We start from the raw sequence: 21,045 nt of genomic DNA, 5'->3' as shown, positions 1-21,045 counted from the left end.
GGCAAATAGTAAGCATTAATTCGCTTCCAATATAATATAAAGACCATACTCACACACACACACACACACACACATGCAGAGACACCCCTGTAAAATGTTTGCCACCTTCCAGCTTCTGGGCACGCGCCTCACTCCATTCTTGTTTTGGGCCGAATAGTTCGATGGCCGAAGAAAGCACCGGGCCAGTCCACCGTTAGCTTTTCGCGACTCGTACGGAATAAATTACTGTCGCACTTTCGTGGCAGGGTTTGGTTGCCTGTTGTACCTGCCCGTGTGTACAGTTGCCACGCCACTCGGACGACTCTCGCCAACGTCTGCCATAAGCTGGTCCGCAAATAGCAAAAAGAACAGTGACAGAACCGCCCTTAATCCACCCGCATCGGGCGTTTCTTTTTTGCTTTCGTTCTCTTCTTTTCGACAGTCACAAACTACAAACATGTACACGTTCCCTAAATGCTGGACCCTGCTGCTGATAGTCGTAGCCGTAACGGGAATATCCGCTGAGGTAAGGCCCTAAGTCCTCTTGTAGAAGTAGACCCGCGGAACGTTGAAGTTGACGTTATAGCAATTCGCTTCACTTACAATCGCATTTGCATTTTTCATGTGCCTGCCCATCGCGACTGTTTGGTGCCCGTTTCCCGATATGCGCAAACCGCACAGGATGTACTGAACTGCCCAAATGGTAAGTAGGGTCCCCGTGTATGCGAATGACATCAATCTTCCATGCTCACTTCCGTTCTGGTTCTGTAACCTGCAGGTTGGAAATTGCGGGGCTTGCACTGTTACAAGTACTTCAACGTGAAACACTCGTGGGAAAAGTCGGCGACACTATGTAAAAGGTAGGTTTCGATCACCGCAGCCTGCGATCTGCGGTCGACCGGTTGGTCATGGGAGGTCCCAGAAAAACAAACAGCTCCATTTGCCAAATCTTCCACCGAAAACAGGTACGGGTCGGAGCTGGTGACGGTCGATACGTACGATGAGAACAACGCGACGTACAGCATTGCGACCAGCAGCGAGTACCGCACGCGCAACAATGTCAAGTACTGGCTCGGGTTTGCCTCGCTGGACGATCTGCGCACAAACACGCTCGAGTCCACGTCGGGCGATCTGTTCTCGCAGTACTCCGGCTTTTGGGCGATCAACGAACCGAACCCGCTGGCGGGCGAATGCGTGTCGGCGAACCTGGGCCCGACCGAGCAGAGCTGGGAGCTGCGATCCTGCGAAACGCTGCTACCGTTCATGTGCAAGGCACGCGCCTGCCCGCAGCAATCGTTCCACTGTTCGAACGGTGCGTGCATCAACCAGGCGTACAGGTGCGACGGTAACGATGACTGCGGCGATGGGAGCGACGAGCTGGACTGCAGCGCGAACTGCAACATCTACATGGCGTCCGGTGGCGATGTGATCGAGTCGCCCAACTTCCCGCAGAAGTACGCCTCGCTCAAGTCGTGCAAGTGGACGCTCGAGGGCCCGCAGGGCAGCAACATCATACTGCAGTTCCAGGAGTTCGACACGGAGAAAAACTTCGACACGGTGCAGATCCTGGTCGGCAGCCGGACGGAGGATACGGCCGTCTCGCTGGCCACCCTGTCCGGGAAGAGCGATGTCCCGAACCGCACCTTCATCACCGCGTCGAACTTCATGATCATCAAGTTCACGTCGGACGGCAGCGTGGAGAAGAAGGGCTTCCGGGCGACGTGGAAGACGGAACCGCAAACGTGCGGCGGCGTGCTGCAGGCGAGCAAGCAGGAACAGTACCTGAAGAGTCCGGGCTTCCCGCAGGCCTACCCGGGCGGTATCGAGTGTCTGTACGTGATCAGCGCACGCAAGGGTTACACCGTGTCGCTCGATGTGCAGGAGCTCGACCTGAACGCGGACAGTGACTTCCTGCTGATACGCGACGGCGAGAGCGCGCACGACAAGCCGATCGCGAAGCTAACCGGCACGATCGAATCGAAACCGAGCCGCGTCATCATTTCCACCGGGAACAAGCTGTATCTGTACTTCAGCACCGCACTGGCCCAGCCCGCCAGAGGGTTCAGCGTGCGGTACGTCGAAGGTTGCACGGCGGTGGTGAATGCCGCCAACGGGACGGTCACCTCGCCGGCTTACAATCTGTCGCCCTATCCGAACAATCAGGAGTGCTACTTCGTGATCAAGAACCCGTCCGGTTCGCCGCTGTCGATGCGTTTCGTTGACTTCGATGTGCACCGGTCGGATTTGGTGCAGGTGTTCGACGGGGCCTCCACCTCCGGTGTGCGGCTGCACGCCGGGAACGGATTCACCGACAGTAACGCACCGAAGATCACGCTGACCGCTTCCTCCGGGAAGATGTTGCTCAAGTTCATTACCGATGCGCTGTACAATGGCAAAGGGTAAGTCGTTTTCGCGGTGTTGTCCTACAGGGCTTTCAGCATCTAATCCGCCCTCTTACATCCCCACAGTTGGTCGGCGGAGTTTTCTGCCGATTGTCCCGAGCTGAAGCCGGGTATTGGGGCGATCGCTAGCAGCCGCGACACTGCGTTCGGCACGGTGATCAACTTCACCTGCCCCGTTGGGCAGGAGTTCGCGACGGGCAAGAACCGCATCACGACCGTGTGCCAGAACGGGGGCAACTGGAGCATCAGCTACATTCCCGACTGTCAAGGTAAGTTGTTGTGCAAGCGGACCGCGGACGAGGAGATTAATGAGCTTACGATCCATTCCAACACCCCGCGCAGAGGTGTATTGTGGGCCGGTACCGCAAATCGACAATGGCTTCTCGTTCAAGACGACCAACGTGACGTACCGGGGCATCGCCACCTACCAGTGTTATGCCGGGTTTGCCTTCGGGTCGGGGCTTGCGACGGAAACGATTTCCTGCCTGGCGGACGGTACCTGGGAGCGGCAACCGGCCTGTATGGCATCGCAGTGTCCACCGTTGCCGGAGGTGGCGCACGCAAACGTGACGGTACTGAACGGTGGCGGCCGCAGCTACGGCACGATCATCAGCTACGAATGCATCCCCGGGTATGTCCGCACCGGACGTCCCATCCTGATATGTATGTCGAATGGGCAGTGGAGCAGTCCCGTGCCGAGTTGTTCACGCAAGCAGTGCTACAAGTATGTCCCATCGCTCTGCACACACCCCGGTAGGAAGTTGACCGTACGCTAATCGGGTCGTTTTGCACCTTTCCTTCCTTCAGAATACCGGACGTACCGAACGGGTACGTGGTGGACAAGACGCGCGAGTACTACTACGGCGATGAGGCACGCGTCCAGTGCTACAAGGGCTACCGTTTGATTGGCTCACACACTGTCAAGTGCAACGAGCAGCAAGACTTCTCTAATGTTCCGGTCTGTGAAGGTAGGCATTCCGAAGCGTCCGAACCGGTTTTTTTTTTTCGGCAAAGCGTCACTAATTCGTCACCCGGCAACCATTCTCTTCCGCCAGATATTGATGAATGTCAAACGTCACAGTGTGATGCGTCATCGACCGAGTGTATGAATGCGGCCGGTTCGTTCCATTGCAAGTGTAAGACGGGTTACACCTCGTCGATGGAATGTCGGCCCGTGGTCGATCTGGGCCTCTCGAACGGTGGCATATCGGATGACAGCGTAACGGTGTCATCGACGGCAAGTGGCTACGAAAAAGGCGTAAGTACTGCGAGAGAGTGTTGTTTCGTAGGCGGCCATTTTGCTCGCCGGTGTGAAGTATTGACCTGTCATTCGTTGGCATTGATCGTTGAGATGTTTTGCTGGCGTTCCTTTCACTTCACACCGGCCCGATTGTTTCTATTTTAATGGCACGCGTAGGCTGCACTTGCAGAAAAAAACCGGAATTTCACTCCGGCGTTGATTGTGTGTTCTGGTTTGTTGCACGTCGGCATAACCTCACTAACCGGGTACGGGTATTGGGTCGTTCTCTGTCTCCCCCTTCTTTTCCTGCAGATGATTCGCCTCAACTCGGTGGGCTGGTGCGGGAATGGTAAGGAGCGTGGTTCGAACTGGGTAATAATCGACCTGAAAGCCCCAACCATTGTGCGCGGGTTCCGCACAATGTCCGTGCAGCGCATGGACGGTGCGTTGGCATTTACCTCAGCGATACGGCTCGAGTACGCGGACGATCTGGCCGATGTGTTCAAGGACTATGCCAACCCGGACGGTACCGCGGTCGAGTTCCGCATACTGGAACCGACCCTCTCGATACTGAACCTCCCGATGCCGATCGAGGCGCGGTACATCAAGTTCAAGGTGCAGGACTTTGTCGTCGCACCGTGCATCAAGCTGGAGCTGATGGGCTGCACCCGGCTGGACTGCTTGGACGTGAACGAGTGCGCCAAGGACAACGGGGGATGCAACCAGAAGTGCGTTAACTCGCCCGGCTCGTACAAGTGTGCGTGCAACTTTGGCTACGAACTGTTCCGCCAGAACGGAACCGAAGGGTAGGTGTTGGGGGCGAGCTCCGAAAAAGTGGGACCTTCAATGATCGTATCTGTTCTGCCGTTTTGCAGCTTCTTCGTCGAACGACACGAAACGGGCGAACAGGACGGGGACGTTTACCAGCGCAACAAGACCTGCGTGCGCAAGATGTGCCCGGCCCTGTCCGATCCGGACAACGGTAAGCTGCTGAGCAGCGAGATCCAGCATCACTTCGGTGATGTGGTACGATTCCACTGCAACTTTGGGTACGTCCTGTCGGGCAGCTCGTCGCTGGCGTGCATGTCCAACGGCAACTGGAACGCCTCCATGCCCAAATGCCTGAGTAAGTGTCCCATTTACATCACCGACGCGGTAAGCAAAGTACTGACCCCGTTTACTAACCGCGACGCGTATCTTTGTGTGGTCTCTTTCGATGCGCAGGTGCCAAGTGTGTCTCGCTACCGGACGACGAGAAGGAAGGCTTGTTCGTGAAACGGGGCGATCAGAATGATATTCTGGTACCGTTCAATGAGAACGTTACGCTCGAGTGCACGACGTCCGGCAAGCAGATTGGCAAGACGGCCATTTCTACCTTCCGACAGTGCGTGTTCGATCCCCAACCGGGCTACCCGGACTATTGGCTGTCCGGGGTGTTGCCCACCTGTTCGCGGGCGGATTGCGGTGTTCCGATGCCAACGGCCGGTGCCGAGTACGGCCAGTACGCGGACACCAAGTACATGAGCTCGTTCTTCTTCGGCTGCCAGAATACGTTTAAGCTCGCGGGCCAGACGACGATGAACGACAATGTCGTACGGTGCCAGGCGAACGGTGTGTGGGACTTTGGGGACCTTCGCTGCGAGGGTCCGGTGTGTGTGGATCCGGGCCGCCCGAACGATGGGTTCCAGGTGGCAAACAGCTACGAGCAGAGTTCGGAAGTTCTGTTCGGATGTTCGCGCGCCGGCTACATCCTGATCAACCCGCGGCCGATCACGTGCGTGAAGCAACCGGAGTGTAAAACGATCAAACCGATCGGCATCTCGTCCGGGCTCATCCCGGACAGTGCGATCAACGCGACGTCCGAGCGACCGAACTACGAGGCGAAGAATGTGCGCCTCAACTCGGTGACCGGCTGGTGCGGCAAGCAGGAAACGTTCACCTACGTGAGCGTCGACCTCGGCAAGGTTTATCGCGTGAAGGCGCTGCTGGTGAAGGGTGTCGTGACGAACGACATCGTGGGCCGCCCGACCGAGATTCGCTTCTTCTACAAGCAGTCGGAAAAGGAGGACTACGTCGTGTACTTCCCGAACTTCAACCTGACGAAGCGCGACCCGGGCAACTACGGCGAGCTGGCCATGATCACGCTGCCGAAGTACGTGCAGGCACGCTTCGTCATACTCGGCATCGTCAGCTACATGGACAACCCGTGCCTGAAGTTTGAGCTGATGGGATGCGAAGAACCGGCGGCCGATCCGCTGCTCGGGTACGACTACGGGTACTCGCCGTGCGTTGACAACGAGCCACCGATCTTCCAAAACTGCCCCCAGCAACCGATACTCGTTAAGCGCGGCCCGAACGGGGAGGTGCTGCCGCTGAACTTCACCGAACCGACGGCACTGGACAACTCGGGCTCGATCGCCCGGCTCGAGGTGAAGCCGCCTCACTTCAAAACGACCAGCTACGTGCTGGAGAACGCGGTCGTCAAGTACATCGCGTACGACTACGACGGCAATGTGGCGATCTGCGAGATTAACATCACCGTGCCGGACATTACGCCGCCGCTGCTCGACTGCCCGCAGAGCTTCGTGATCGAGCTCGGTGAGAAGCAGGCGAACTACTACGTCAACTTCAACGACACGATCAAGCGCGTGAAGGCGTCGGACAGTTCCGGGGACGTGCGCATCGAGTACGTGCCCGAGTCTGCGTCGATCCCGCTCGGCGGGTTCCGCAACGTGACCGTCGTCGCTACGGACAAGTACAACAACAAGGCATCGTGCAACTTCCAGGTGTCGGTACAGCCGACCCAGTGCGTCGACTGGGACCTGCAGGCACCGGGCAATGGGGAAATCAAGTGCACCACGCAAGAGTCGGGCGGTGTCGAGTGCGAGGCCACTTGCAATCCCGGCTTCCGGTTCACGGACGCGGACAAGAAGAAGGTGTTCATGTGCAAGAAGGGCCGGTTCTGGAAGCCGTCCTCCGTCGTGCCGGACTGCGTGTCGGAGAATACGCAGCGGGCGGACTACCAGGTGGTGGCAACGACGACCTACCGCGCGAACGGGGTCGTGTCGGAGCAGTGTCTGCCCCAGTACCAGGAACAGACGGCGAAGCATTTCGCCAGCCTGAGCAGCGTGCTGTCCCAGCGGTGTTCGGCCGTGTACGTCAACATGAACGTTACCATCCTGAGGTCGGTGCCGCGCCTGCTGGAGGAGAACGTGGTGCAGATGGACTTCATACTGCTGATCGATCCGGCCGTAAAGCAACCGCAGCTGTACGATCTTTGCGGCTCCACGCTGAACCTGATCTTCGACCTGAGCGTACCGTACGCGAGTGCCGCCATCGAACCGCTGTCGAACGTGAAGTCGATCGGCAACGAGTGCCCACCGTTGCGCGCACTGAAGAGCGCCATCTCGCGGGGATTTACGTGCGGCGTCGGCGAGGTGCTGAACATGGATACGAACGATGTGCCGCGCTGTCTGCACTGTCCGGCCGGTACGTACGCCGGGGAGAACCAGAAGACGTGCTCGCCGTGTTCGAAGGGTTACTATCAGCACCGGGAACGGCAAGGGTCGTGCCTGAAGTGCCCCGTGGGCACGTACACGAAGGAGGACGGTTCGAAGGCGGTGCAGGACTGTGTGCCAATCTGTGGCTATGGTACGTACTCGCCGACCGGGTTGGTGCCCTGCTTGGAGTGTCCCCGTAACTCGTTCTCCGCGACACCGCCGCTCGGCGGCTTCCGCGACTGCCAGGCATGTCCGAGCGGTACGTTCACCTATCAACCGGCGGCCCAGAGCGACGGCGACTGTCGGCGCAAGTGTCCGGCCGGTACGTACTCGCACACCGGGCTGGCACCGTGCTCGCCCTGTCCGAAGAACTACTACCAGAAGTCGGAGGGCGCGACCAGCTGCAGCGAGTGCCCGTCCGGGCGGCGCACGGACACGGTCGGCTCGGTAACGGCCGACGACTGTAAGCCTATCATGTGCAACGAAAACTCGTGCCAGCACGGTGGACTGTGTGTGCCGCTCGGCCACGACATCCACTGCTTCTGTCCGGCCGGGTTCTCGGGTACGCGGTGCGAGATCGACATCGACGAGTGTGCGTCCCAGCCGTGCTACAACGGCGGCACGTGCAAGGATCTGCCGCAGGGTTACGAGTGCCGCTGCGCGCGCGGCTACACCGGCATCAACTGCCAGGAGGCGAAGAGCGACTGCGATGCGGACCCGTGTCCGGCGCGTGCGATGTGCAAGGACGAGCCCGGGTTCGGCAACTACACCTGCATGTGCCGCAGCGGGTACACCGGGGACAACTGTGACATTACGATCGATCCGTGCACGGCGGGCGAAAACCCGTGCGGCAATGGGGCGACCTGCGTGGCGCTGCAGCAGGGCCGGTTCCGGTGCGAATGTACGCCGGGCTGGGAGGGTCACCTGTGCAGCATCAACACGGACGACTGTGCGGAGAAGCCGTGCCTGCTGGGTGCCAACTGTACGGATCTGGTGAACGATTTCAGCTGCGACTGTCCGGCAGGGTTCGCCGGCAAACGGTGCCAGGAGAAGATTAACCTGTGCCTGTCCGAACCCTGCAACCATGGTATGTGCGTCGACCGGTACTTCTACCACGAGTGTGTGTGCAATCCGGGCTGGGAGGGTGCGGCCTGCGACGTCAATGTGGACGAGTGCGAAAGCAGCCCGTGCGAGAATGGTGGTGTGTGCGTGGATATGATCAACGACTACCAGTGCGGCTGTGCGGAGGGGTACACGGGCAAACACTGCCAGCACACGGTGGACGATTGTGTGAGCGCACCGTGCCAGAACGGGGGCACGTGCGTGGACCGTCTGGACGGGTTCGCGTGCCAGTGCCGGCCCGGCTTTGTCGGTGTGCAGTGCGAGACGGATCGGAACGAGTGTTTGAGCGACCCGTGCAATCCGATCGGTACGGAGAAGTGTATGGATCGGGTGAACACGTTCGAGTGCGTCTGCCGGCAGGGCTTCGACGGGCAGGTGTGTGACAACGACATCGACGACTGTGAGTACGCACCGTGCCAGAATGGTGGCACCTGTTTGGATCGTGTCGGTGGCTACGAGTGCCAGTGCCCGACCGGATGGACCGGGGAGCGGTGCAATGTGCAGGTGACCGCGTGTGACGTGGAGCGACCGTGCAAGAACGATGCGCAGTGTATCGATCTGTTCGAGGACTTCTTCTGCGTGTGCCCGAGTGGCACGGATGGGAAGAAGTGCGAGACGGCACCGGACCGCTGCATCGGGCAGCCGTGCATGCACGAGGGCCAGTGCAAGGATTACGGCTCGGGGCTGAACTGTTCCTGCTCGATGGATTTCACCGGCGTCGGATGTCAGTACGAGTTCGATGCATGCGAGGCAGGCACCTGCCAGAATGGTGCGACCTGCGTCGATCGTGGCAGTGGATATCAGTGCATCTGCCCACCGGGGTACACCGGGCGGAACTGCGAGCATGATCAGGTGGACTGTAAGGACAACTCCTGCCCGCCGGGGGCGGTTTGCATCGATCTGAACAACGACTTCTACTGCCAGTGTCCGTTCAATCTGACCGGAGACGATTGTCGCAAATGTAAGTTGAGATGGACGAACCGGGGGGGGGGTGGGAGAATCGCTACGAAAGTTAACACGCTTCTCTTGTATACCCAACAGCGGTCCAGATTGATTACGATCTGTACTTTAGCGATCCGTACCACTCGTCCGCGTCGCAGGTGGTTCCGTTCTATACGACCGCGTCGGATAGTTTAACGCTCGCGATGTGGGTGCAGTTCGCCCAGAAGGACGACACGGGCATCTTCATAACGCTGTACTCTGCCAGGTAGTGGGAAACTTTCCCCGTCCTCCCGTTGAATCCTATTGAAGTACGCTTCCTCTTCTCCACAGTGCACCGAACGTGATCACCAAGCGTAGGACGATGCTGCAGGCCCACTCGAGCGGTGTGCAGGTGTCGTTCTTCGAAGATCTGCAGGATGTGTTCCTGCCGTTCAAGGAGTACAGCACCATCAACGACGGCCAGTGGCATCACATTGCCGTCGTTTGGAGCGGCAAAACCGGACAGCTTATGCTCATCACGGAGGGTTTCATTGCCAGCAAGGCGGAGTATGGTGTAAACCGGGTCCTGCCCAACTAGTAAGTTACCGAGCGGAACCACCCGTTGTTAAATTGTGACAATGGCTAACGAGTGATTTTCGCGCTCTTCTCGCTCTCGCTTTAGCTGCTGGCCTGTGCTTGGTGCACCGCTGATGGATGGCAATCGCAAGGAAGCGTACAGCGATCTTGGCTTCCAGGGTAAGCTGACGAAGGTACAGATCTGGAGCCGTGCGCTGGATGTCACGAACGAGATCCAGAAGCAGGTGCGTGACTGCCGCAGCGAACCGGTACTGTACAAGAACCTCATCCTGAACTGGGCCGGCTACGAGCAGACGCTCGGTGGCGTGCAGCGATCCGTCCCGTCGACCTGCGGACAGCGGAAGTGTAAACCGGGCTATGCCGGTGCGAACTGTCAGCAGCTCCAGGTGGATCGAGAACCACCGCAGGTCGAGTACTGCCCGTCGGATCTGTGGATCGTGGCAAAGAATGGTTCGACCGTGGTCAACTGGGAGGAGCCCCGGTTCACGGACAACATTGGCATTTCGAAGATCGTCGAACGCAACGGGCATCGGTCGGGCGAAACGTTACTGTGGGGCATCTACGATGTGATGTATCTGGCGTACGATGCCGCCGGCAATACCGCTTCCTGCGCGTTCAAGGTAACGATCGTGGCGGAGTTCTGTCCCGCGCTCGCTGACCCGCTCGGTGGTTCGCAAAGCTGCAAGGATTGGGGTGCGGGTGGACAGTTTAAGGTGTGCGAGATTGCGTGCAATCCGGGCATGAAGTTCTCGCAGATTGTACCACGGTTCTATACCTGCGGCTCGGAAGGATTCTGGCGCCCGACCGTGCACCCGAACGTGCCGCTCGTCTATCCGTCGTGTTCGCCGACCAAACCGGCTCAGCGGCTTATACGCATCCAGATGCAGTTCCCGTCCGATGTGCTGTGCAATGAGGCGGGTCAGGGTGTGCTGCGGCAGCGTATTAAGAATGCAATCAATGCGCTGAACCGTGACTGGAACTTGTGCTCGTACTCGATGGAGGGTTCGCGCGAATGTCGCAACGTGGAGATCGACGTCAGGTGCGACCGTAACCGGCATCCGAACATTGTCAAGCGACAGACGGTGCTGCAGATCTCACCGAATCCGGAGAGTGCTTACGCCATTAATGCTACCATTCCGATCAAGAGGTAGGTGCTAGTGGATGGAATAATTCTAGAAATCCGGAACATCCAAATAGAAGCTTCAGAATTTCCTAAAAGAAGCTCCAGAACTTCCTAAAAGAAACTCCAGAACTTTCAACTAAAAGTTCCAGAACTTCCAGCAAGAAGTTCCATAATTTCTAGCAAAAAGTTCCAGAACTTCCAACCAGAAGCTGCAGAATTTCCTAAAAGAAGTTCCAGCACTTCCAAAAAAATAGTTCCAGAACTACCAACAAAAAGTTCTAGAACTTCCAACAAGAAGTTCCAGAACTTTCAACAAGAAGTTCTAGAACTTTCAACAAAAAGTTCCAGAACTCCCAAAAAGTAGTTCCAGAACTCCAAAAAGGAGTTCCAGAACTTCCAACAAGAAGTTCCAGAACTTCTAACAAGAAGTTACAGAACTTCTAGCAAGAAGTTCCAACAAGAAGTTCCAGAACTTCTAACAAGAAGTTCCAACAAGAAGTTCCAGAACTTCTAAAAATTAGTTCCAATTCCAAATTAGTTCGGACGTACTAATAATTTGCCTCTCCTTCTCGACAGTGAAATTGTGAGCAACTCCAATGGCCAGCGTTTGAATACGTTGAACCTGCTGGAGAAGCTTATCCTGGAAGATAATCAGTTTGCGGTGCAGGACATTCTGCCAAACACGTTCGGCGACGCGTCCTCGCTTAATCTCGTGACGGAGTACGCCTGTCCACAGGGTCAGGTAGTGGTCGAACCGGACTGTGTGCCGTGTGCGGTCGGTACGTTCTACAACGTGTCGAGCAAAACGTGTCTCCCGTGTCCGGAGGGATCGTACCAGCCCGAGATTGGACAGCTGCAGTGCAAGAGCTGTCCAAAGATTGCGGGACGCCCTGGCGTAACGGCACTGGTTGGCGCTAGATCGGCCGTCGAATGCAAAGGTAAGTGATCCGATCGCGTCATTACAGCGCTGTGTAGTAAAGCGAGCTTTCTCGTCCCGTTTCCCCTTCAGAACGATGTGCTGCCGGTAAGTATCTGGACTCGGTAACCGGACTTTGTCAACCGTGCGGCTTTGGCTACTACCAACCGAACGAAGGTTCGTTCACGTGCGAGATCTGCGGGCTGGGACAGACGACCCGCACACCGGAAGCGACCAGCAAGAGTGAGTGCCGTGATGAGTGTAACTCCGGCATGCAGCTCGGTCTGGAGGGCAAGTGTGAACCATGTCCGCGTGGAACGTACCGCAAGCAGGGAGTGCATCCGTCGTGTCTCTCATGTCCGAACGGACGTACGACGGCTAAGCTGGGATCGTCCAACGTTGAAGAGTGCTCGTTGCCTATCTGCTCGCCTGGAACGTACCTGAACGGTACGCTGAACGTGTGCGTCGAGTGCCGCAAGGGCTTCTATCAGTCGGAGTACCAGCAGACGTCATGTATTCCTTGTCCGCCGAATCACACCACTAGAAGCACTGCAGCGGTAAGTGATCTCCAAAGAATCTAAAGGAATCCATGTACCTTTTGGGAGTCGATTCCTGATTCGAATGACTCCTCGTAAAAGATTCTTCTAAATGGACTCTTCTGCAAAGGTTCATTAAGCACAACCCTAATTGTGATGATTTTTTTCTTTTAGAACAACAAAAATGAATGCATTAACCCGTGTGAGGATGTGTCGGATGGTTCACCGCGCTGTGATCCGAACGCGTTCTGCATACTGATACCGGAAACGTCCGACTTCAAGTGTGAATGTAAACCCGGCTTCAATGGTACCGGAATGGAATGTTCGGGTAAGGATGCCTTCCAGGCGCCCAAGCGTCGGCTCGGAGCTCGGATAGCTCGGAGATATTCAAACATTTGTTGTACACTACTTACAGACATGTGCAATGGTTTCTGCGAGAACTCGGGCCATTGCGTGAAGGACGTCAAGGGGCTACCGTCGTGCCGATGCAAGGGATCGTTCACGGGCACCAAGTGTACCGAGCGGTCCGAGTTTGCCTACATTGCCGGTGGCGTTGCAGCTACCGTCATCTTCATAATACTCATCGTTCTACTGATCTGGATGATCTGTGCGCGGTAAGTAACTCCTTCTTTCGGCGCAAGATTCCTTGCGATGAGCGAATGCTTGAAATCATCTTAATCTTTCCGCAGAGCCAATCGCAAGCGAGATCCGAAGAAGATCATCTCACCAGCTGCGGATCAGACGGGATCGCAGGTTAACTTCTACTACGGAGCGCACACGCCATATGCCGAAAGTATTGCTCCATCGCATCACAGCACGTACGCACACTACTACGACGACGAGGAGGACGGTTGGGAGATGCCCAACTTCTACAATGAGACGTATCTTAAAGATGGTAAGTGCTTATCTTATTTCTTCAAGATCTATACTAAAGATTGCCGTTTCTTCTATCCACACCCAGATCAATTCATCGGAGTTCAAGGTGCCAACGGAAAGCTTAATTCGTTGGCTCGATCAAATGCATCGTTGTACGGTACGAAGGACGATCTGTACGATCGGCTAAAACGTCACGCTTATACCGGTAAAAAAGGTAAGGCAGCGGGAACTTGCTAATCGAGAGCTTTACCTAATTGCTGAACTAACATTGTGTTTTACTTCGTTTCTTTTTTCTAGACAAAAGTGACACGGACAGTGAGGAGCATTAGGGCATCGTTGTTAATTTAAGTATTAGCTCATATTAAAATCCCTTCGAAATACTCTTGTATAAAAAAACAATATTAAGTAGAACAAGACGCATGCAAAAAGGAACAAGAAGACGAAGCAAAAAAAAAACCACAATCACGCGGGAAACACAACCTTTTCATTGAATAAATTGTATGTTTTAAATTACGACTTTTAATCGGCGCCTACGTACTGGTGTAGTTTTTATTATCCGAAATGGGTTAATATTCAACGTGTTTAGTTGCAAGTTTAATTAGCACGCGATTAGGGCGATGAACCGGGGAGAAAGTAGACCGTGTGACCTCAAAGCCTGGGAAATGTTGAAGAAAGGCAAAAATACGTGAGTGTCGGATTGCTGCTCGAAGCTTTTTCGCACCTTTCCGTTGCTTGGATAAAGCACAAGTGCGTGTCCAGTAGCTCAGTTCATTCACGTGTACTTTGAGCTACACCTGCAAGGCACAGTCGGATGTATTCTCAACTCTTATTGGTCATTTTACAGTTTTCTAGACAATTAGATAAATCATAGTTTCTTCTTTAAAAGGCAACCATTCATGTACAAAAATAAGTAAACTTTTACTGTATAGAAGAAAGTTAACTTTTATCGTGAGTATTAAATCGCGTTATTTCTACATTTTGAGCCACTGTGCCTGGGCACATTATCCACAGTCGTTTGAAGCCCTCAACCAGCAGGTGTAACCAAATGTCAAATGATGTAAACAAAGCGGCAGCAAACATTTCTTTGTGCCGCAAGTTTGCTACGGTGTGGATTTCTCTCGCCTTATTTTGCTGGTTTTCATGTTTTATCTGTGCAATCTGTAGACAAATACGTAAGTTAGCATTTGCTTTAAATGCAAAGCAACGCAGAGGCCAGTGGTTCGGTTGGTATAATTTGTGGTACAGTGGTTTCCTGAAGGACTAGAACAAGAACCGGCCCCCAACCATGGATATGCTGATAGCGAACGTCGACAGTTGGATGTTCAAGATCGAGAAGGATTTAAATGAACAATATGGAGCCCTTGCACTACCCTTTCCCGGGATGGACAGTAAGTGGGGCTGCTAAACCGCGTTCTTGTTGTTGTCTAATGTGCGCCTTTTTGTGCCCTTGTTACAGAATCAACGGCCGCCGTCTGTTTGTTTTTCAACGCATCCGATGGGACGGAATGTAAGAAGGGAAACTCGTGCCCGTTTCGACACATCCGCGGCGATCGAACGATCGTGTGCAAGCACTGGCTGCGTGGTCTGTGTAAAAAGGGTGACCAGTGTGAGTTTCTGCACGAGTACGACATGACCAAAATGCCCGAGTGTTACTTCTATTCCCGCTTTAACGCCTGCCACAACAAGGAGTGCCCCTTTCTGCACATCGATCCGGAGAGCAAAATCAAAGATTGTCCCTGGTATGATCGAGGGTTCTGTCGGCATGGTCCGAACTGTCGGCACCGGCATGTACGGCGCGTACTGTGCAATAACTATCTCGCCGGTTTCTGTCCCGATGGGCCGGAGTGCAAGTATATGCATCCACGGTTTGAGCTTCCACCACCGCCGGAGATAAAGGATCAAACACCAAAGCGTCCCACGACCTGCCATTACTGTGGGGAGGTGGGCCACAAAGCGTCATACTGTCCGAAAATGCCACAAGAGGTAAGTAGGCAACCACAGTGAGTAGGATGGAATGGGGAAGTAAAAAATGATTGTTGTGCATTCTTTTCCACAACAGCAACGGGAAGCTACGCAACGCATGGAGGATGCCAAGTATCGTGCCCTTGGATATTATAAACATCGAATACATCAAGACTCCACAAATGCAGGACCGGGTGCTGGCGGTGGTGGGGAGGAAGGCAACTTCATGCCACAAAAACCTCCGCCACGTCCAATAGAGGAGATTACGTACGTATTTCGCTTCGTTTGCATGCTTATGTACGCGTGAAACTAATTTTCATACATTGCTCCTTCACGCAGATGTTTCAAATGTGGAATCAAGGGCCATTACGCCAACAAGTGCACGAAGGGCCCGCTGGCATTTCTCTCCAACAATGTACAAAGAAAGTAGGCAGTCCGTCGTTAGTTTCCGTCCATTTCGGCGGATGTTTCCTTTCTTTTCTTTTTTATTTTCCCTATTAAGTTGTATAAAACGAATCGAAGTGAATAAAAAAACACGAACGCTTGTCTTCGCAAAAAAAAAAAACACTAAAACAACGGAGCTTGTGCTAATTTTGTAATAACCGTAAAACAGTCCACCCGTGGTGTTTGTTTAGGGAGGATAAGATTAAAGGAAGGATACTGTTGCTAGGCAACTACCTCAATGTTTCCCGAAACAGGTACGTGGACCACCGTCAGCAGCAACGGAAAAGGCACTATAGTCTGCCTTCCCTTTCATATTTGTCCGCATCTTGCAACGTGTACGCCGGCAGGTACGTTACTTCCCCACTGTCCGCTTCAACCTTAAGGTGTGGGTTTGGAACTGTATTCGTGCGATCACCAATCGATGTATAGCTAAAATGAACCAACGGAGCTGTGTTAATCGTTTGGGTTTGGATTCCCATAAAAAAAAACCCTATTTACCCTCTATCGTACAACGTACAGTACGGTACGTTATGTTCCCGGATGTAGCACCAGATGTCTTCACAGGTCCACTCTAACAGAGGATTGATTCGCATCAGCGGTGGCCATCCAGGATCCGTTTCCTGCAACGATTCATCCAGAAGTTACGCAATCGCCACACAGGACTCCACCACCGGCCACAGAATCTAACCTGAAACGGTGCTAACCGCTCACAGTACGGATCGGACCGCCGGGATCCCATAATGCATGCCTTCAGCTGTGGATCGTCCTGGCAGATGAGCTCGAGCGCTGCCTTAATACCACCGTCAACCGTCGATATGGTAATACCGTAGTGTTGCCGGCACTGCTCCACAAACACTTCGATCTCACTGAATGGGTTTAGCGGCCGGACGTAGATACATTTGATCTGTTTTGCATCCTTCAGGTTTGCGTTGTGGATTAGGTCTAACAGCACCGTACAGTCCTTTCCACCGTTGAACGATATGAATACCTCCGAGGCACGGTAGCTGCTCAGTGCTTGTGTGATTATCTGCAAAATGGGTAATGATGAATGAAATGGCGCCAGTTTGGATACATTTTCGGGTGCTGGATTAAGTTAAAATGATACTACTGCCGTACTGAGGGGCCCTTTACTTACACTTAGTGAGTCTTTTAGCTTATTCATGGTAGTAAATTCGTGTATCCTGTCGTTGTTTATCCCCGGCTCTCGCACAAAAGACTTTCGTGGTTTACTTTGCTGTCAGCGACAAATCACTATGGGTGATGGTACGGCCAGAGTAATAACTGTTACAGTGTGCGCCATTCACTGTGTACGGTTGTAATATTTTACGCAATCGATCTTTATCTCGATCGAAGATAACAGGAGATCATCCGAAAGAGAAGATCATGAAAAAGGGTAGTTTTAGCTAATGATTTAGCTTTAAAAATTATTGTGTATTACTGCTAGCGCCACCTATACGTCAAGCTTAAAACTGTACTAGCGCCATCTGTTTGTTGCTAGCTGGACTAATCTACATTTTCTCGTGCCATTTAAAAGCGGTTTTAGGAGATTTGACCGCATGGGAAGATACGAAATACATTTTCTGCTTCGCCCAATATTCATCCCCGAATGTGATATATTAGAAATGTATCAATAACTTTTATCCATTGTTCATATATTTTTATTTTATCCCAACATATAATAATACTTCAGAAAAAAAGATTACTCAAACTTAAACTTACGCATATGGTACACTGTTGCTTCGGATTATTTGCTATTATTCGTCCATTTATTTTAGGTTCCCTTTTTGCCTGCCCTAACCTGCGCGTGTAAACCTGCGTTCTGTGGCGGTGTTGTCGTGTGTTTGTTTTCCTTTTCTTTGTCTATCTATGTGCAAAACAAGGGCCGTTTTCCATCAAACGGAGACCGTCGTGATGAGCAAGTAAAAGAACAAAACCTTCCACTTATTAACGGGCCGCCGAGGCGGATGCTAAATGGAAACGGTTTCTATTAGGACTGGTAAAAAGAAAGTCAACTGAGTAAGTATAATGAGACTGAGACTGGGGTTTATGTTTGACACTGTCTGCCTAAAACAGAAGGAAACTTTGTTCCACCTTGTTCGCTTATATCGCCCCCTGCAGACAATGTTCGCACTGTTTTCATACGCGGATGAGTTTGTTTTTGCTCTCTGCCTGCCGTTTGGTGTATGATGATTTTGCTATTTTGTTACGGCGTGATCACAATCGATGGTCTATTATGGTACCGGTGCACGGTGCACGCAGTTCGGCTTCGTTCTCGCTTTTACGTTCGGCTTTAAAGGTTGGTTTCTACCGGAGCCTACACTAAGATTAAATTAATTTACTTGTCGCAATAGTTTCATTTTCCCGTTAGTATCACATTTGTTTTCACTTTCACCATTTGTTGCCTTGTTCATTATTTTCTTTTTTTTTTCATTTTCCATTTTCCTTTGCTTTGAGTACCATTTTTTCCGTGTCAGAGGGATGATGCTCTCCGCTCTGTCGCACTAATTACTGGTTTGCTTTTTTTGCCATATATTTGATTCGCTTCTCTTTGTCGCTTCAGTTACAATTGCATTTTAATCCTTTTTTTTACTTGTTCTTCAAAACACGAGTTAAAAGCAAATGCCAGGAAAGAATGTCAGAATGTGTCTGTGTGTATGTTTAAAATCCCTCCTTCATCGGTTTGAGGATTAATTTCTTCGTTATCTTCCCAACCTCCATTGGCGATTCGTGTTGAAATCATCAGAAACCATTTCCCTCTAAAACAGCACTGTTTCGTCGTGTGTACGGACGCTTTATCAGCTCATCAGGCGCACACAAGCCCCGAACGCTGTGTATTACTGTGTTTGTATGTGTGAAACATTTAATGCTTTCCATGTGTTTTCTTTGTGGGTTTTCCTTAACATTATCATTACTAGGGTTGATTTTGTTTCACAACGAAATGGCAAGATCAGTTTTGCAGGATGCTCCCGCTTCATCCCGTTTTTAGTGAATGTTTTTAGTGGTGATGGTGTACGTTGGCCGTTTGCCTGTATATCCTTTATGTTTGTTTTATGTTAGTTTTTTTCCCAATAACAGCAGCTGTGCTTTTTCGGTTCGGTTTAAATAATGTTAAAATTAGTTGTGATGCTTTTCCTGCTTCTGATAGTAGAAGCTTCGCGCGACCGATGATGTATGTGGGGTGGTGTGTACCGTAGTTATCAATATTGTAGCTGTGTGTGGTAGCAAAAGCATTCATGTTTTCATCTTGATGCAGCTGTTTCCTACCGAAAATGTGTCGTTTCGTTGCCTCACAAACATTCCAATGCGTTTCGAAAGGGGGAGAGATTACAGACGATTATCTTCGACCATTTTCCTATGCTTCCGCTACACAACACTTCCGTGCGGTGATTGAACTTTACCCAGGCTATATATAGACAACATATTGTCCCTGCAGTTATTACAATTATAGTATTACTGTTACTATTGGGGTTTGTACACAAATGCCGCGATATTGTACGCGTTCTGACACTGCTTGAAAGCTAATGAATTACTAACACTTCGAATGCTATCGTATGTAATAGTTTGATTTTTGCTAGTGCTTGTTTGTTTTGAGCCTTTGCCTATTGGAGTAATCACGTACGCGCACGCAAACATCGATACAACTAGTTACGGGGGTCCGTTTTTTTCTTGTTTTCTTTAAATGCTTCCACTCTCTCACTCTCCCTCTGTTTCCCCTCGTTCGTTAGTCAGTGTGAGATTTTAATTTTAAAAGGTTGCAAGATACTAAAAAGATGTTCCTGGGGGTGGCGAATGCGATGCACAGCCGTTGCATTCGCCACCTTGATAAAATTGCTGATATGGCCATTTTTCTGAATTTGCTTTAAATTTTGGATTATGGGTAAAGACTGAGTACACGCATAAAAGATCGAGCTTTTCGAAATGACTTTTTCACTGTGTGTTTGTGTGTGTGCACATTCAGGGGTGTTGAGAATGCTTCATTGTTGGGAGCAACACTGGTACAGCTTAGAAACTGGATTGCCAGAGCTTTTCTTTACCCAATAAAAAAAAACGTTTAAAACATTTTCCTAACGCTACGGTTTCAATATAAATACTTACACGTCTAGTTATACACATCGAAACATCGAAAATCCGTACCCGTACAGTACGAACCTATCATGTACAATTACACATATGGTACACATTGATGGATGGAGAACGAACGACAGGAAGGCGCGTTCTCTAAACCGTTGCATGACTTATAAGGTAGTAGAGCAAACATATCTACAGAATATTATTAATATCTCAATACACAAACACACACTACATACACTGGCTAGAGCGATGACACAATGAGCGGTACTGTCCTTATTTTTTTTTACCGGCTGTCAGCCCAGCATTCACCTGCTGCTGATGAGTGCACCGTGAAATATGCTTTCCCCTGGCACAAAGCGTGTACAACTGCAACATACATTTACACATCGATGCGTTCGTTGCTCTATGGCTAATAATAACTGGATACGAGATGTGAAATAACACACGGTGCTGAGTGTGGACTGGCATTCGAGATCTCCCTACCATCCTCATATCCCGAACTCCATCAACTTCGGACCGTTTCTGCTTTATCTACAAATTTACACAGCTTTACACCTGCATGCGCAATCACGATCCGGTGCGTGGGGTTAATAATGGCTGTCCCACTTATTTCTTTTTCCAGCAAGGAAGAACTGGACACATGGGTGTAGCGAACTGCTCACACTGCTGCGCTGCACTGCTGGACGTTAGTTGAGATACTTGCGGCACTTTTTCGAACCACACGAGCATGGGATTTTTACATCCTCGAACGGGAACTTGTAGTCGTAGGTTAGCTCCTCGCCCTGCACGATACGACGCAGCGCGAAGATGATGATGTGCTTGTGGCCAAGAATATCGACGACCTTGGAGTAGCAGTTGGGCTGTTGGGTGTAGGTGAGAAAGGATACGATAAGATCGTGTTAGTTGCTATAAAACCGGTACCTGACGGTTAACACAAAACCCTTACCTCACACGAGTGATTGATGAAACGGGCCGCATTGCCGCGCATCGTCGCATCGACGACAAAGTTTTCATCAATCTTGAACATGTAACATCCGATACCACGGCCATCGTAGTACCGTTCGCGCTTGTCGGTTAATGTCGAGCGGATCAGCTCACCGGCGTACTCGATCACCATTTCACCTAAAATGACGCAGGAAGGTAAACATTAATTTCGAGGACCCCCAAAACCAGAAGGGCTACGGATTTTAGCTACAGTGCCGAGGGACGTTTACGGTACCTGCTTCAATGTCACGGTTACAGAACAATCCACGACCGTGTATGTGGGATCGATAGACACCGACCGATTCCTTGGACGATTCCTTCAGCGTTCGGTAGCGCATTGCCATCGGTAGATTACTGCCACTGCCGCGTCTG

The 21,045-nt window shown here is 52.0% G+C and overlaps 4 protein-coding genes across 4 annotated transcripts in view; 2 read left to right on the top strand and 2 right to left on the bottom strand.

Annotated features, from left to right (window-relative positions):
- The first annotated feature begins 436 nt into the window (after window positions 1–436).
- On the top strand, window positions 437–13,638 carry LOC128709311 (uncharacterized). Its single transcript, XM_053804298.1, has 21 exons — window positions 437–505; window positions 661–682; window positions 758–839; window positions 945–2,378; window positions 2,448–2,650; window positions 2,724–3,105; window positions 3,189–3,349; window positions 3,437–3,639; window positions 3,934–4,427; window positions 4,497–4,747; window positions 4,846–9,204; window positions 9,285–9,450; window positions 9,516–9,761; window positions 9,847–10,908; window positions 11,461–11,822; window positions 11,894–12,357; window positions 12,511–12,664; window positions 12,752–12,950; window positions 13,026–13,231; window positions 13,298–13,426; window positions 13,510–13,638. The coding sequence occupies exons 1-21, from the start codon at window positions 437–439 to the stop codon at window positions 13,539–13,541; spliced, it is 10,680 nt and encodes a 3,559-aa protein (XP_053660273.1). The 3' UTR covers window positions 13,542–13,638.
- An 859-nt stretch (window positions 13,639–14,497) lies between these two features.
- LOC128719516 (cleavage and polyadenylation specificity factor subunit 4) lies at window positions 14,498–15,604 on the top strand. The gene is made up of 4 exons (XM_053813143.1): window positions 14,498–14,600; window positions 14,669–15,195; window positions 15,272–15,441; window positions 15,514–15,604. The coding sequence occupies exons 1-4, from the start codon at window positions 14,498–14,500 to the stop codon at window positions 15,602–15,604; spliced, it is 891 nt and encodes a 296-aa protein (XP_053669118.1).
- Window positions 15,605–15,908: 304 nt separating this feature from the next.
- LOC128707134 (FAD synthase-like) lies at window positions 15,909–16,780 on the bottom strand. The gene is made up of 4 exons (XM_053802080.1): window positions 16,754–16,780; window positions 16,307–16,645; window positions 16,117–16,238; window positions 15,909–16,047 (listed from the first exon to the last, which is right to left on the bottom strand). Exons 1-4 carry the CDS (start codon window positions 16,778–16,780, stop codon window positions 15,909–15,911), a joined length of 627 nt encoding a protein of 208 aa, XP_053658055.1.
- A 3,595-nt stretch (window positions 16,781–20,375) lies between these two features.
- LOC128710292 (histone-lysine N-methyltransferase trithorax) overlaps window positions 20,376–21,045 on the bottom strand; it is a 106,908-nt gene continuing 106,238 nt past the window's right edge. The window contains exons 4-6 of the mRNA XM_053805342.1: window positions 20,909–21,042; window positions 20,636–20,811; window positions 20,376–20,549 (exon numbers count right to left, since the gene is read on the bottom strand). Of these exons, the coding sequence (XP_053661317.1) occupies window positions 20,376–20,549; window positions 20,636–20,811; window positions 20,909–21,042 (484 nt within the window). The remainder of the gene's footprint in view (window positions 20,550–20,635; window positions 20,812–20,908; window positions 21,043–21,045) is intronic.

The sequence above is a fragment of the Anopheles marshallii genome, chromosome 2 (genome assembly GCF_943734725.1).
Source record: "Anopheles marshallii chromosome 2, idAnoMarsDA_429_01, whole genome shotgun sequence".
Classification (NCBI taxonomy): Eukaryota; Metazoa; Arthropoda; class Insecta; order Diptera; family Culicidae; genus Anopheles; species Anopheles marshallii.
This window is presented reverse-complemented; position numbering and strand designations above follow the sequence as displayed.